The following is a 17,395-nucleotide window of genomic DNA, read 5'->3' on the forward strand; positions in this document are numbered from 1 at the left end:
CTGTAAAACAGCATGAATGTGCGCACACGTGTGCGCAATTTTAAGTGGATGCGCGCAAATTCCGCTTCTGCACGCGTGCAGACACCATTACCGGTTTTCCCAATTTGTTCCCAGTTCGCCCAGGTAAGGGATAGGACTTCCAAACCCCTCTAGTTTAAAAAAATTCCTTTCTCCCCTGTTAGTCCCAACCCTTAAAACCCTGCCAATCTATCTTTATATTTATTTTATTACACGTCCTCCATAGCAGAAGTAAAATTACACGGCTGGTGACCCCGGCGTGCGCAAGAATTTACGTGCTAATTTGAAGTTGAAATCCAGGAATGACCATGCCCCCGCTCCCACCTCACTCCTTTTTTTTGGGAACGTTTCATTTGTGCACGCAGTGGGAGATACACGCGTGCCTGGGCAACTATTGACATTCACTCGGCGCACACCTGCCAAACCTATTCATGCTTCTCCTGGTTTTGGCGCTCGTCGGGCTTTTAAAATTCACCTTTTCATGTGGGTAAATGGCTTTTGAAAACTGCTATGATATTATATTAGAGTTACACGCATAACACCTTGAAAAATTCACCTGCAAGCTTGTTTGCCATAGCTATAGAATGAGGAAAGATGGAAGCAGTCCTGAAAAAGGGAAAATGCCTTTCGTACCTGAACATAAGTTGCCTTGAGCTAGCAATGAAAAGGCATGAACTAACTCTAAATTATAAATTACTTAGGTAACCCATATCACAGCTCCTAGTTTCACTAAATGGAGACCTAGTTGTACTTGGTGCACTAATTGAGCTCATTGTATTCACTTTAAATAATTTGCTTGCATAATTATGGGCTTAAGCAACAATGGAGTGTAGCTTGCATAATTTATCCTATTATAAGAAAGTGCAAGCACATTTGAGGGAAATGCCACTGTCTGATCTCTCCTTTGTAGATTGTGAGCTGAATAATCTTACAGAGGTGGAGAAAACTCATACAATAGATCTAATCAGTGAATAATCGACTTTTCAGTGTTTGTGGGAGCAGATTTCTTGATCTGTTCTAAAACTTTTGTTAACAGGTAAATCCCGAAGGATTGGGGAGGGCCCTAGAAAGAAAATCCTAATCTCCAGTCTAGGCCTTGTTCCCAGGCCCAAGCCACCCGGGAAGCAGCCACAGTGGAGCGAGAGGAAATTAAACAGAAGCCTAAAAACAGACAGACCACGGTGCCCTGAGCTGGCGGCGTGGTGGAATGGACACCAAGAAAATTGCTCAGAAAAAAGTTTCAAAGCCGCAGAAGGAAATGAAACAAATGGAACTTGAGGGAATGAACAGAAAAAAAAATCTTAAGGGCATGGTAGTGGCTTTGCTTTTGAAAAAAAAAAGAGTTGTTGTTGTTACCCTGTAAAATTTTGGTTTCTGGTGCTCTGCATATTCGTTAAACTCATTCATTCTGTTAATTTGTTAAGGAAGTGGGGGGCCACTTGGGCATTTGACGCAGCTACACACTTGTCTTAGTTCTTTGTGATTGCATTTTGTGAAGAGTGCAATTTTATTGGTGCATGTGTCTATTTAAATATTAAAAAAAAAATGGTTCACTTAGCAAATGGTTCACTTAGCAAATGAAGAATGCATAAATGGCTAAGATAAATGCGCAGTCTGGTCAAGACCTTGAACGCTTGATTGGTTCTGTTTTTTTTAAATAAATACCCAACTTGGTACCCAACTTGGTACCCGATTTGGTGCAAAATCCACAGCTGCGTTTAGCCGTGGGCTTTGCATCAGTTTTCAAAAAAGAAAGCACGCGCTTACTTTTCTGATGAAAACTGCCCTGGGAAAAAGTATCTGCACGGGCTTGCACCTGTCTCTGTGCAGGTATTTTATCCAGTGAAAATTATGGGGTGGATTTTTAAGACGTTCTGACGGTAACTTTCAAAGTGGCGTGCAGGCAGGATATTGGCACGAGTGCATTGGCGCACACCAGGGACACAGCGCTTTTATAACTTGCGTGCACATGTTATAAAATAGCCTGGGCACAAGCATATGTGTGCCCAATTTTAAGTGGGTGTGTGCCTAGCCGCATAAAACCCGCTTCTGCAGCGTTTGTCAGGGAATTTTAAAAGGGGTGCACATCCACACCAATACCAGTTTCACCAGTTTATCCACCATTTTGCCCAGTTAAGAGCTAGGTCCTCCAAATCCCCCTGGTTTAATAGCCTACATTCCCTCCAGTTAGTCCAGACCCTTAAAACCCCTCAGATATGGTTAGTTATTTTTTATTTAAAGTTACACCTCCTCCTGAGCAGAAGAAAACTATAACATGGCACGCGACCCAGGAATTGTGCCCAGGCAGGTAAGTATTTGCGTGCACATCTCTTGGCCACACGCTGAAGTGGCCACGCCCCTTTTTCGATCAGAGTGAGATGTGCGCGCCACGGGAGATGCACGTGCATCTGGGCGGCTTTTAAAATTCGGTGGGCAAGTGCCAACCTGACTTCTACGCACATCTCCTGATTTTGGCGCACGCTGGACTTTTAAAATTCACCTTTATGCGTATAAAAATTACCGTATCTGCGCATGAGTATAGCTTCTATTCACGTACTGTTTATTTCATAAAAGTCCAGAGTACGCGTGCATTTTCAATTTGGCATGCATGTATACGTACGTAAAAAAAACAACAACTGGGTGGTGTAGGAGCGCAAGCTTTCAGGGCTAACACTTATGCACATAAGTTGCTTTTTTTAAAAGACAAGCGCATATGTTTGCCAACCTCCTCTCGTATTTTTAGACCCGCTAATTATCTGGCGTAACTGATGTTAACATGTTTATTGTGAAGTACTGACTGGCTGGGAGGTCTGGGTAGACTGGGGCGGGGGGTTTCAGGCTGAAGATCCAGGAAGGTCCCGATGACCTGGAGAAGGGACTGAGTGAACTGGTGGACTATTTGATAAACTGGTTAATTCCATTTATGCGCGCATGTTTTAAAATTGGTCGACTTGCACGCAAAAATCTGGACTTGCACGAGTAAGCCCTACTTTTACCATATAAAATAAACGCGCGTATACTTTAAAATGTGTTCAACACATTAATATATGCTCTTTCAATGCATTGCATGTACTGGCACGCATGTATGACATACATGTATGTTGTAAAATACTTGTGTACTTCTGCTCGCGAATCATATATATGCATATATGCCACCATGGCTATTTGTTTGAAAGTCATCTTCCCTGTGTGTAAGTCTGAAAATGCAAAACTATGCACCCTGTTACCTCCCGCGACGTAACCATACCTCTGAGCCTGCCTACCCCTTCCCCCCAAGGGTACTGTCGCCCGGGGAAGCTATGGGCAATTTTCAGACAGAACATGTACCTGGGTAACTGGCCATTTACTATGGTATGTGGCTTTTCAAAATTGCCCTGAGGGAGGATAATTTTGTAGCATCACAGGTAACTTATGTGACAGCTACAGGCATAATTTACATAAGTTTTTCCTTTGAAAATTATTCCAAAGTGCATGCACATATACCCCACACAAACCTGCACCTTCCCTTTGCAACGCGTAACGTGCGTGTGACTACTCTTAAAAAATCAAAAATAAGCATGTAAATGCAAACTTCAACCCCCCCCCCCCTTAACATCTCTTTATTACGCATGAAATCGGGGCTTGTGCATACTTTTACACGCACCGCCCTCACTGCCCATTTGGTGCAATTTAACTTATGCTGAATTGCTAACGAGCTGATTTGCCTGGTTTCCCAGCTCTTCATCGACTTTGCTTAAGTTTGCAAATGAGTTCCCCCATGCTGCTCCAGCCACACAGTTTATAAAATTCTAGCATAAATCTCCATGGGCCCACTTGTACGTGCATTTGATGACTTTCTCAGACTACTGAAAACTGGGCTTCCTAAGTAGTCTGCAACAATTCAATTAGATTTGCAATACGTGTAATTGTATAACAATTAAACAAATATGCCTTTTAGTCTTCATAAGGGTTGCAAACTATTGAGAAAGTGTGCTTTGTAATTGTCATTTTATGATTAGTTAAGTGGATCCATTCTTGTGTTCAGGCAACTGCTTTATTAACTAGCTTAATTATATATCCTTAAATACTGACAAGGATGCAGGCCTTCTTAATTTCTTAACAATAGTGATAACTAATTACATGTCATAATTTAGTCTTCAGGTTTACTAAGAAAAGTATATACTTTCTTCATCATTAAATTGTTGCATGTCATTTGTGCATAAAAAATAATACGCGATTTAATTTGCCTTGAGCTACTGCATGTACAAATATAAAAACTTAGGACCAGTACTCTGATTTAGACAGGCATGGAAATACCCCTATCATGCTCATTTTCACATGTGGGCATGCATTCAGAAAGGTACACACAAACTGACTGTAACGGCCTAATGCTCATTGTAACACTCTGCAATCCAGTTTTAATGTGGCTACAAATCAAGGACCATGCTGAATAACTCAGGGGAATGGTCACAGCATTACAGAGCCTTTCAGCTGTAGGTCACCAGGTCAAATCGCAGCTCAGGTGGCCTATATGGAATAAGCCAGTGGTCTCACTCCAGTTTCTGAAGCATTTCCCAGGAGAAAAAAAGCCCATAAACGAGAATTAGCCCGGTAGACTGGCAGAGCAAGGAAAGTGAGTGCAATTCTATTGCTGCATCAATTGCATTGGCTGCCTGTGATTGAGAGGGATAAATATACAATGATCTCTCAGATGACATATATATTTTATAAAATATACTCTGGGCTCTAAGATCCTAGAGTGCTTTATTTATTTATTTAACAGCATTTGTGAATCACTTTACAGATTGAAACAATCACCCAAAGCGATGAACAAAGTCAACAAACAAAACCAAATACAAGATTCACATATTTAAACCATAATCATTATAAAATGAAAAACAAAAAAACCCATAACAGTACATATTTGATCCCAACCACCATCTAATTCATCCTTCCCTCCACGGCAAACGAAGACTGGTTATCAGTCATTGATAGGATACTCTGCAATTGGTATGAATTTCAGACCCAAGATCTATATAACAAAATGTACATTAAGATTGAGCCAGTATAAGCCTGTAAGAGACCTTCGGTCTTGTAAAGGTCGCTTAGTAGCAGTTCCCCCTGTAAAGGATGTAAGATTTCAATCACAAAAAACGCCCAGTAACTAATGTATTCCAGAAACCCTCACAAAGTGAAATCCACTCATAAAGCACAACAGGTTTCACTGGTCAAAATTATACCATTTCAGTTATAACCACATGTACAGCAATACTCATGTCTTCTTTGTAGGACCCACACTCAATGAGTTTGTTTATGGATCAAACTCAAGATAATGGTTATCGGTCCATTTGCTTTATTTAATTAATAACTACTTTTTTAAATTTTTTAGTTTTGTTTTCTAATGCAAAATTAAGAAAAGGATGTAAGATTGGCACGCTGTACAGCATGGGCTTTTTCAGTGATGGCCCCAGTTCTCTGGCATGACTTACTTCAGGAGATTCGGCTGGAAAACAACCTTCTTACATTTTGTAGGAAGGTAAAACCTTTTTTTTTTTTTTAAATTTCCAGCCTGAGGGTGAGAATCCCTAAAGGGTTGAAGACGTTATGTAATGATTAGAGTTTTTTCAGTTTAAAAGGTGTAGGTATTTATGATTTTATTGTGTACACCACCTTGGGTGTATTTGTATTTGTATAGGAAGGCAGTATAAAAGTATTTATAAATAAGTAGACTTGGGAAAGTTGTTGCTTATCCCTGGGAGTGAGCAACAAGACATAGATCTACTGACTGGCCACTGTCAGAGACAGAACGCTAGGCTCAGTAGATCAGGGTCTGATCCATATGTTCTTATGTTCATTGCTACCATGACTTTTGTCAGATTCCTATGGTTCTGGGAATTTTGCTGCACATCTCGTCATCGAATATGTGATGAGAGAAAACATTTTTATGCTTATGAGGACCCACTGTAACTCTTCTGCGTTTGGTTGTTCGGATCATATGAGGGTAGAGGCAGATTTTCTGGATGCTATATATAGGGAGAGGCAAGTCTACTCTTAGTCAATCCCTTCTTAAGCTGAGTCAGAGCTGCAGACAGGTGGCTCAAGCTCCAAGTCAGATAGACTGCCAAAAGACTAGAGCCCCACAGTTATGGAGTTGAAATTAACATTTACAGGCCGATTTTAAAAACCCGGAGTGCGTGAAAACTGAGAGATACGTGCGTGGCTGGGCTGCACGCGCACCACGGGGACTTTCAAACGCCCGCGGCCATGCACCAAACTGCATGCAGAAAAAGGGGCGGACCAGGGGTGGGGTGTGGGCGGGGCATGGGAGGGCCGGTAGAGTGCCATTTGGCACTGTCCTGATGAAGTGCACGCTTGCAGCCAACTGGCCTGCGCAAGTTACTGCTGCTCTGAAGAGCAGGTAAACATTTAAGCAAACCAAAAAAAAAAAAAGGTAATTAGCAGGGTTTTAGGGGCTGGGGCAGATAGGGGAAAAGGGAAGACAGGTTAACTAGGGGGTTTAGGAAGTTCCCTCCCAGTCCGCTCCTTTATGGAGCGGTCTGGGAGGGGAACTGGGGAAAGGGCCTATCGCGTCGCTGCACGCATCTACCGAAATCCCCCTCCCCTTAGGCGCGCGTCGGTATTCGCGTGCGCATGTGCGTGTTGACATAAAATCGGGGGTGCATGTGCGCGCGGGTAATGGATTTCATAACATGCGCGGGAACCGCATGCACATGGATGCCTGTGCGTGGGTATTAAAATTTCCCTTTTAGAGAATTGATAATGAGTTCAAATTATGTCACACTTTTTGCGATTTACAGTTTACACAGTTCATTAAAATTTCTTAATCGCCAGGCGTACAAGACTCTAGGCGATGTTCAATAGAATATACACAATTAAAACCATAAAAATAAAATAAAACACCATAAAATAAAACACAAATAAAACATACAATGTAACTGTTGATTAGCTGTTTCTGAACAAAACAAATTTTGCAGAGGATTTTATGTGGTACGATACTTTGCATTTGGTACATGTATATAGAGATTACATTTTTTTTTAGCAGTGCATGTTTAACAAATTTTAACAAGCTTCTCTTGTGTTTAAAAGTATTTGTTTTGATTTTTTAAATAAAATGCTGTAATAATCTATGTATCCTAGGTACTACACAAAAGCTTCTTCATGCCTGGTATACCACCTGCTGTGCATTCTGAGGAATTCAGAGACTGAAAGCTATTACTTAAGGGATCCTGAAATGCATAGAGTGTATATATATGTATGTATATATATATATATATAAAAACCAGAAATAAATCACAGAATACTGCCATTGCTGAAAGAATATTGCTGTTTTGAGGAAAGAGCAAGCACTAGAGACTATATCAAAACGTATATGATCTAATCTTCCAGGTACTGTAATGAGTCAGTCATAGTACTAGCATTCACAGTCCCACGTGTGCACTCTTTCATTAAAAAGAGCAAACACGAACCTCTGTTAATGCAAAATACATACACATGAGGTTCAGATAAGGGTCTTTTTTTTTTCAATTAAACATTTAAACAAAATACTTCCTGACTTTCCACAACCTCATTATAGCATGTCCTGTTTGATGTGCAGTACGGCAGTGCAAAATGTTCTAACCTGGCACATTAAAAAAAAAATAAAAAAAAAATCTTTATTTCAATTGCAGTCTAGCACAGTCTAACTACTGATTTTCACAGCTTTTATGAACCCTGCTTCTTACTGGCTAGCGGCTGTGGCGTTTCCAGCTGCCGTTCAGGTCGCAAGGCCCTGCTTACCTTGCTAGAGTAAGTGTGTCCATCGGAGCCGCAGACAGGGCTGGCATGCGTTACAGGACAAGGCTTGCATTTGGCTAAGTTAGCTGCTCCAGCCCAGTGCTTACGGGGCAGGTTTCCTTTCTTTTGCCTTAAGCTACAAAACAAGATAAGAGGCAAGAGATTAAAAAAAAAAAAAAGTAATTATTCATGCTTTGTAATGTCTTCGTCAAACCATCAAACTCATTCTGGTTTTGCTGCTTTTCATGACTGAGCTGGTAATAGCAATTCAAGAAAGATGAGTAAAAAAGACTTGTCACAGTATCAAATAATTCAATTTTACAAAGGTTTTTTTTTTCTTCCTCCCCCCCCTTAGCTTTGCCAGCTACATCGTTCAAAATTGGACATGAAAACAATTACATTTATGTAATTCCCAACCTTCCTCCCAATGGCAAAAATTTCCAGTTTTGCAGCAAACTGGAGCTCTACAGCTGCATTGCTTGTTTGATTTACTAAAGCTTCCCCACCCATAAACACTACGCAGCAATTTTCAAAACTCTGCGGGTAGTTGCTTTTACCTGTGAATTTTGCACCAATTCTCAAAGGGAAAATGGGGGAGGGGAGAGGGGAGGGGCCTGTACTTTGCCTTTGAAAATTGCACCTGGTTTTTTTTTCCTGCAGGTACTTTCCCTACCCCCCCCCCTGTGGAAAACAATGCGTATAGTTTTGAAAATGCAAAAATACAAGTGTTGTTGCCTCATTCTGCCCCCCCCCTCCCAACCTAACCCTGCCTCCAGGCCCACCTGCTTTTCCCATGGGGTCAAAGTATGTCCCTTATTGATTGACACACCTACCCAGGCTGGCCACTCGTCAGGCAGCCTGTTTACCTGCATAAATGGCCATTTATCCAAGTAAGTGTCTTTTTAAAATTAGCCCTCTTTGTCGACAATTTTTAAACACCGCGGGGAGTGTGCAGGTCCCTGCTAAAATAACTAAAACAAAACAAAATGAAAGTTTGCTGGGCTTTTTTTGTGTCCTTGTGGATTGGAAATGCAACAGATTTTGTTGCTGTTTCTCTGTTTTAAAATACAGCAGAAACCTATGAATTACTAGACCAAAGTGGTGAGAGAACTAAGCATCTGTAGCCAATTCTTCACTAAGAATAACACAAGACTACTGGGCAGATTGTCTCTGAGGATGTGTATTTTTTTTTTTTAGCACATATGGCACTGGTAAGATGACTCTCTTGTTTACGAACTCCAACTATTTATTAAGATCATTCCAGAGAATAAAAAAAAACAAAAAAAAAAAAAGAAATAAATTGAGATCCTCCTGCATTCCTCTTGGTCTACTGTACATCACTTAGCGGCTTAGGTAGAAATGAGTTTTCAGAATCCTGCTGAATGGCTTTTATCGTAGCTGTAGGAAAACAAAAATGCAGGAATGTGTTCTTAAAGCAATTTCACTACTGTTTTCAATTTGCTACATGATAAAGACTCAGATATAATGTCACATTTGGTCGTTAAAATAATCAAGATTTCGTTCTTTAGTTTCAGCTCAGGTCCTTCTCCTATTCTAACCTGTGTCATATTGATAAATAGTGCTATTAGGAGCCTTGTGTCCACATGAGGAACCCCATCACAGTATCATAAACTAGAAAAATAAAAACCTAGGTCAGAACCAGCATTTCTCCCTTATCACGGAGAAGCTTTCTCAATTTACGGAGCTTCACTGACCTCTAAACATTTTATTGAACTGGAAAATATAAATGAAAAAAGGCATGGCTAGGAATTATAAGGCTTAGGCGGGGATGTAGATATGCTTTATTTTGATAGGACAACTTCCATTGGCATTGGGCAGAAACTCATTGTACTGTCTGCCATGTGAATGTGATGAATGGACAGAAATTTCTAACGGAACTGTAGATTTTTACCGCTTGCCGTTCCACCTCTACAGAGAGAGTTTGTGACCTACTTGTGGTCATAAATGAAATGGTTGTGGAAGCTGATTGCAGCTAGTTCTTGGTTCGGAAGAGCTTCTGAGCTCAGCGAGGGCTCTGAGCATAAATCAGCGCATCTTCTGCTAGCAGCTTGGCAAAGATCTCCCGCTGTGACGGCAGGCCGCCTCACCTGGGCCTCTTCTGCCCGGACAGAAAATTTCATTGTCCAGCGCAGTATTGCTAGCGAGGGAAATATAGCTGTAAATGATCAGAGCTGAAATATAGACTTTGCAGAACAGCATGATTGAGTAGAAACCTGGGCATGAACCCTTTGTACCAAATCCTGTCGATTTTCTAGACAAACAAGTTCAAATCATTGGTCAGCTGCCTCTATCTTTAAAGTACCTGCCATCATTGTGAGTGCAAAATGTAAATGAACTGCTGCTAGAGTCTGTTTCCAGCGCTGTTAATTACCAATATTCATAAACTATTTTGTGCACTCCTGGCAGAATTCTCAAGCTTAGAAATGCATATTATGACTATGTAAAGGCAGGCACTCCAAAGCATTCATTATGTTTTATGAACCAGCTTTGCCTGTGATTTGTAGCTTTTGAGAAAGAAATCAAACAGTGCAACATTGCGGTGAAATTAAACCTTATCTGCATGCAGATTCAATTACATGCGGTTCAATTTCGTATAAAAATAAAAGGTAACAATTTAGGAATAGAATTCAATTTGCTGTTTCAAAATCAAGAATAATTAGTTAAAAATGCGAAACTGGAGATCCTAATTTAGCTTTTGACATTCTGGTAATTTTGAACATTGAAGTTCTAGAATGAAGGATAATTAGCAATTAAAATATGATATCTGTTAAAATTGCAAATTTAAAATGACATGCTAATTTTTATATTGTTTTCTAAATTATGGCATTGCACAGTGCGTAATGTGCATGAGATGCATGGTCAGAAATCTCAGTGCAATTTCTAATTCTCCTTCATGAAACAAAATATTGGATGGTTCTGCAAATTTTTATCGCTTGCCGCCTTCATCAGAGAGAGTATATGACCTAATGGTGGACATAGTTGTGGTAGCTGATTGCAGCTAGTTCTTGGATCAGGAGAATTTCTGGGCTCTGCAAGCATTCTGAGAATAGATCAAGTGCTCACCATTATATCTTCTGTTAGCAATGTGGCAAAGATCTCCTGTAATGACCCACCTACCATGCTTACCTCTATTACCCATAGATGAGGGAAGGTACTAAGAGGCTACTCTCGATCATGATGGCTAGGCTATGAAATGATGTTACCGATTTTAGGATGACCAATAATTTTGCTAGTGATCCCTCTGCAGGGTGAGGTAACATAACTGTACACCCCGTAGCTGTGTGATTTAGAATGGGAAAATGGAACCTGCCAACATAACTAAAGATTTTCCCAGAGATAAGTAGGAGGGGCTGGATCAGATAGAAAGTTACTACTATGAGTAATGCAATAAAAAAAGCCATGCATTCACATTAAACATTTTGACTCTGCAGGAAACATATTCTTACAGTAGAAGAAGAACTGATTATGTGAAAGGATAGAAAAATATAGCTTGCTTGCTTGCTTGCTTGCTTGCTTGCTTATTTATTTATTTATTTATTTATTTATTTATTTATTTATTTAGAGGTTTTATATACCATCGGTCCAAGTGAGAATCACTAGATCACAACGGTTTACAGCGTAAACATTCACAATTATAAGTGACCAGACAAAGGAAAAAAAACACATCTTGAATGCTAATCGAGGCATGGTTCACAGGTAATAAGTGTAGGAGATAGAAAGGCTAATTAGAAAATTATAGCCCCAATGTACTGTAAAGTCTTATTGGAAAACTTTCTAAGGGTCATTTCCCAGGTGAAGGGTCATGCAAGTCAGAGTAGGCCAGAGAAATATACCATCTGTCACACTGTTTATTTTCTGTACTTTCTTATAAACAGAAAACCATTGTTCCCTCCCCCCCCCCCTCTTTTCAGGTTTCAATTCAATCAAATCAATAGACTGAGCGAAAATGACAAAAAAATGGCTTTTCCATAATATCATCAATCAATGTAACCAAATCTCCAACTCGTCCTTTGATTCTTGTAGTGCAGGCAGGCTGGTTTGAGGGGACACATTTTCACTGAAATTGAAAGTCTGAGGTTGTCCCATTTTTCTGTTTAAAAAAAAAATCTGTTAACAACCCCCCTCCCCTAAAAAACAAACAAACCCCCTACTCGTTACTAATATAAAGGCAATGTGGATGCTTTCAGGCTCAGATGCAAACCTACAGAATGGATGGAAAGGACATGGATAATAGAGAGGTGCAGAAAGTTCAAATTTGGTCTGGGCTGATTTCAGCCTGGTTCGAGTTTGATTCAGATTTTCCCTCTGATTTTCTGTGGACATCTGTGAATCTGGGGAAAATGTGTTTGGACTCGACTCGATGTGACGTTGCCAATTTAAGAGGTTCACATCAGACTTTTTTTTTTAGAAAAATATTTGAAAAACGAATTAGTAAAACCAGCAGATAAACTTGAGGGTTTATCAGAACAATTTGCAAACTTTATTTTTTAAAGTTTGCACATTTCTACTGGATGGAGAGCAAGGAATGTTGTCACTTGGAGGAACACATTCGTTCTTGACATTTCTGCCTACACCTTGCTATTAAAGCCGTTATTTTTAGATGATTCAGTTGGCAAGTCAAACAAACAAGACTATTAAGATCCCTATTTTTATTCTGATATACATTCCATTTAAATTTCCATCTACTCTTTTTTTTTTAAATAAACTTTCACTTTATTCCCCCACCAAGATCATTCCTCGCTACTTTTAATTCTTGGCTCTTTCATTTCAGGGAAGGTGCATTAGTCTAATGCGCATGAAGCAAGTCTAACTTTTAGAACTGAGGTGGGAACTTGAGCCTGTGTTGGCTAGGGTCAGTAGTAGTCAAAAGAGGCATTATTGTTTTCCGATAATCATTAAGAAGCCTTTTAATGAGAACTGTTGGTTTTAGTCTAGTTACTATTGGCATTATAATTAACAATAATTGATACTATGAGTTGGCTGCCTCTACAGAGAGGGTGACAGCTGAGTGATCAGGGGAGCTTTGAAATGGTCCTTCCAGGACATGCCTGAAGCACAACTATGTAGGGAATGCTTGCTCTGCAGCCTGCTAATTCTGTACCTGGTCAGTGCATCACAATAGGACTTCAGTTTCCATTACTGGCCTTGTACATTTTAAAATCATTAAATTCACTGGAAAAATCCACAAATGTGGGAACAAATATATGCACAGAGTTATGTAAACGTCCTTGCAGTAAAAACAAAAAAATGACATTATTAGAACTAAAATATTGTTTGGGCCCATTTCTTATGTAATAGAAATCAAATTAAATTGTATAAATTTAAGTATTAACTGATAAAGTTCCTATGGAATTGATAAAAAAAAATATATAATTAAAGAAACCAACAAAATGAATGATATATCTGTTAGAGTAAAGAAAAAGAACAAAAGGGGCCTATTTACTAACCTGCGACATGCGGGAACTCCTTTTCACGGAAGTTATCACATGCTATAAAGATGAATTTTAAAAGCGATTTGCACGCAAAAATTCACAGTTGCGCAGGCAGTTGAAGCGGGGAGCAATGATACAGTTGTATTAGAATCATCAAGGCAATATTGGTTAATGGTAGCGATCTCCATGCCTTCCGTTAGGGGTAGTAACTGCAGCACCATCAAGTTTACCCCTCTGCCTGCTTTTCTCATTTCCATGTCCCATCCTTTAGAGATCCACACTGTTTATCCCATGCCCCTTTGAATTCTTTGACTGTTTTGATCTTCACCTCCTCTTCCAGAAGGGCATTCCAGGCATCCACCACCCTCTCCATGAAGAAATATTTTATGACGTTGGTTCTGAGTCTTCCCCCCCCCACCCCCGATGTGCCTGCTCTGCACAGGTGGGTACTCAAGCTTATTTGCGACTCCTCAGGGTTGGAACCTTTCCCTGGCTTAGCTGTTCTGTCTCCCTCACTTCCCCAGGTAGGATTCCTTGGGCTGGGGGAAGAAAGGAGTCCTTTCCGGTCCCGATGTGACCACCGGGGTGGTTTCTTTACATATTTACTTTTGTTTCCCCTGAGGAGGATGGTAGTCCTGATGTGGGTGCGGCGATTGCAAAATAAATACTCTGGAGTCACTTCGGCAGTGTCCAAATAAAAGCCTGCTGTTACCACTGATGATGAATGGCACAAAACTCAAACTGCAACACCACAGAATTATCTTATCAATCTCTTTACAATCTCTTCCCTCTTTCTGTGCAGGACTCGCTTGTATTGGGAACCAGGAAAAACTCTCGCTCTCTTGGATTTATTAAATGGAGCTCCCAGATGGATAAGGTCTTTTAAGCTGGGCAAAACCCCTTCCAAAACCGATAACTTGCAAAAACAGTCTATGGCCCAGAGAATAAAACACTCTCTTTCTCTCCCCAGGGTGGTAAAAACACTGGATGGATGGTTACAGTTGGTGAAATGTTCCTTTACTCATGGTTAGGAGATCTTCTGGATCTTCTTGAATTTTTACAGTTTCTTTAGCTCTCTCTCACAGGATCCTTGATGGTAAGGAACCCTCTTGGAAAAAAGAAGTTCTCTTGCTCCAAACAGGAAGGAAGAGGCAGCCAAACGTCCTCCTGGATCTTCTAACAAAAAGTATTCTTTCTCCCAAAAGGAACGGAATCAAAATAGCGGAGTCCCCTCCTCACAGCAGGTCACCACCACTTCAGGGGTGTATCTTCCCTATCCCTGGGGTGCCTACACACAGGGTTCCCCAGTCCCCTTGGGCAGGAGAGTCCAGGTGTCCAGTGAGGCTCCTAATAAAAAAAATCTCAAAAATCCCTTAAAGAAGACCCAGAGGGAAAACTCCACCAGACAGTTGTATACCGGTAGGAGAATACCCTTCCGACCTTGGTCAGGATCCATAGGCTGGGCTAACCTGCTTTTGCTGACCGGGCCTGCAAAAACAGCAAAAGTTAAACTTCTCTGCATCTCTACAGTCTCTGAAAACCTAAAGGGACTGCCTCCCGAACTCACTGTGGAGAGCTCCCAAATAAGGGGACGGCCATTCCAGACTCTACAGAAGGAGGAGCTGCACTTGAATGTTACCTCCCGCTACACTAACCTATTCTCTCTCTCTAGCTAAACAAGGGTTCACCCAGGTCTTAGTGGTGGGACCTGTGGTCCCAGTCACAAATATATGCTTCTTTTTAGGAAGAGTTGTGCTCTCAAATGAGGTACAATATCAGGTACATTGAGAAAGCGAGTCCGGTTACAGTGGTCCATGCTGTGCTAACCTCATTGCTGGACTACTATAGGGTGTGATGTATCGTGGTCAGAATAAAACAAAGTAAAACAAAGGTTTTATACTAGCTCCAATTAATGCAAAATGCCGCTGCATGACTCATATAGAGTCGCAAACAGCATGGCTGCACTACACTTCTTTCCTCAAAAACTTCACCGGCTGCCAGTGCCGTAAAGGGCAAAATATTTATCCCTGTCCCTCATTGTTCTTAGAGGAAACGAGCGGGGTTACTTGAAAAGCAGTTTTTTCCCACTATGCCCCTACGAGGCCTCTAAGCACCTCCCAAGAAGGATCTCCAACTGTACCATTAGCAAAGGAAATTAAGCAATCTGGCACTCGCCAGCAGCTAACTCCCAGGAGAGCAATGCCTAATTCATGATTACCTCTACTTCACCTGAAAACGGGTGAATGCCTGGCTCTTCTGTCATGCCTTTAATGGGTGCTGCATATGACTATCTAGCTTTGCACCTGAACTATACCCTAGCTTTACGACAAGTCTCCCATTCATGTGCCCTACCTCTAATTTATATCTGGATGTTAATGTTTGATTTATGTTGTGCATCTTTTCAAATGTCTTACCTCCAGTCTACATGTTTTATGTTGATATTTTTACTTTATATTGTGCTTACACTGTTTCATTGTTTTTATTATGTACTGTGCTGCTGCTTTATTACCATTATCTGATTATTCCGCTGTAGTATCCCTGTGAACATTATAGTATTCTTATGGTAACATCTTAATTTAATTTGCCTATTTCTAATTTACCTTACTGCATACTGGGTGAAAATTTTCCGAAAAGGTGATTAATAAATCATAATAAATAAAGTGTTCAGAATTTGAATAAAGTAACCTATTTGGAAATTATCATTAGCTTCAGTGGAGATATGAATTGATTTTTGAAGTACATGTGGCATGCCATAAATCAAAATTTGCACAGCTGTAATTGGTGGTTACTTTGGAATAAGAATACATATTCAGTGAAAGGATTTAACATTAAGGGGGGTCCATGTACGAACCAGCATGATCCAGTGATCAGCGTGAAGGGCTAAGAACCAGGGAAAATCAGTGTTAAAGTCCAGCTTCCTCCATTGATGCTCCTTGCTACCTTGGACAAGTCATTTTTTATCCTGTTACCCTAGGTATCCAGAGGGCGGGTAACTTTTAAAACGAGCACGCACCCATACGCTGAAATCTCATACCCATCGTGCAAGGGGGCACATGTGTTCTAAGATAGGCCTTGCCATGTATATGTGCTCCTAATTTTAAGTATTCGCACGAAGAGTTGGGAATTGTCGGCATTTGCCCGCACAGGTGAGGACCTTTGGTAACACGCACGCGTGGAGGAAATGACCAGTTTAACCAGTCGTCTGCCACGGTTGGCCCGGACTGATATCTCGGTCATCAAGACGACCCCCCCCCCCCCCCAGTTCTTTAGCCTGTACTCCCCCCCCCCAAGTTTACCCAGACCCCCTCAACCAGTTCATGTGTGGCTATAAATATTTCTGTTCAGCCTTACACCTGATCAGCAGCAGAAGTAAATTTCCGCAGAAATGAGCTGGATGCGCGCCGCATTCACTTCGCTGCGTACACGTGCATCTCTTGGCCCTTGCCTGGAATGCCCACAACCTGCCCCCCATCCTGCCCCCCTCCCTTTTTTTTTAACTCGATGTGAGATATTCTCGCATCGGTACTTGTACGCCTAAGTGCGAGGTTTATAAAATAGGTCGGACACGAGCATGTGCTGGATGCGCAAGCCTCTGCGATTTTTGGCGCGCATATCTCTTTTAAAATTCATCTTTTAGATGGCAAACTGGGGCTGGGACTTGTGAGCCCCCTGAAATGTTGAAAATGTGGGCTAAAAATCCAAATGTTAAATGATTTTACTTTAATTCAGTTTTCCTTAATTAACTGTTACTAATCTGGTTGGGATTATTAATTAGCTAACATCTGCTCACTAATTATTGATGAATTTTTTCCCAGAGGTGTTCTGCAAAACAAATTGATAAACATCAGGTAAGGCCTTGATCCCTAAACCCCTTAATACCAGGAAAAACAACAACAAACTTCAGCCTGGTATTTGAAGTTATAACATTAATGGGCACTGATTAAGTGATTCAGACTTGTGAGGAGGAGACAGGATATATGATTTGACCAGGGAGATCAATATTTTTATTTTATTTTGGACCAAGACATGCATTCAATCTGATCCCCCTTCCAGCTTGACCAGGGCTACATTCATACCAGCTTTCAAATGTATAACGTGTATAGGTAGTCAGTATTTTCTGTCCTAATGATTCAGAGATGTCTGTATAGTAT

The 17,395-nt window shown here is 40.8% G+C and overlaps 1 protein-coding gene across 1 annotated transcript in view; it reads right to left on the minus strand.

The window, feature by feature from the left end:
- Positions 1 to 17,395, minus strand: part of SPOCK1 (SPARC (osteonectin), cwcv and kazal like domains proteoglycan 1) — a 384,555-nt gene that overhangs the window by 168,307 nt on the left and 198,853 nt on the right. The window contains exon 3 of the mRNA XM_029583840.1: positions 7,795 to 7,927. Within this exon, the coding sequence (XP_029439700.1) occupies positions 7,795 to 7,927 (133 nt within the window). The remainder of the gene's footprint in view (positions 1 to 7,794; positions 7,928 to 17,395) is intronic.

The sequence above is a fragment of the Rhinatrema bivittatum genome, chromosome 18 (genome assembly GCF_901001135.1).
Source record: "Rhinatrema bivittatum chromosome 18, aRhiBiv1.1, whole genome shotgun sequence".
NCBI classification, from domain to species: domain Eukaryota; kingdom Metazoa; phylum Chordata; class Amphibia; order Gymnophiona; family Rhinatrematidae; genus Rhinatrema; species Rhinatrema bivittatum.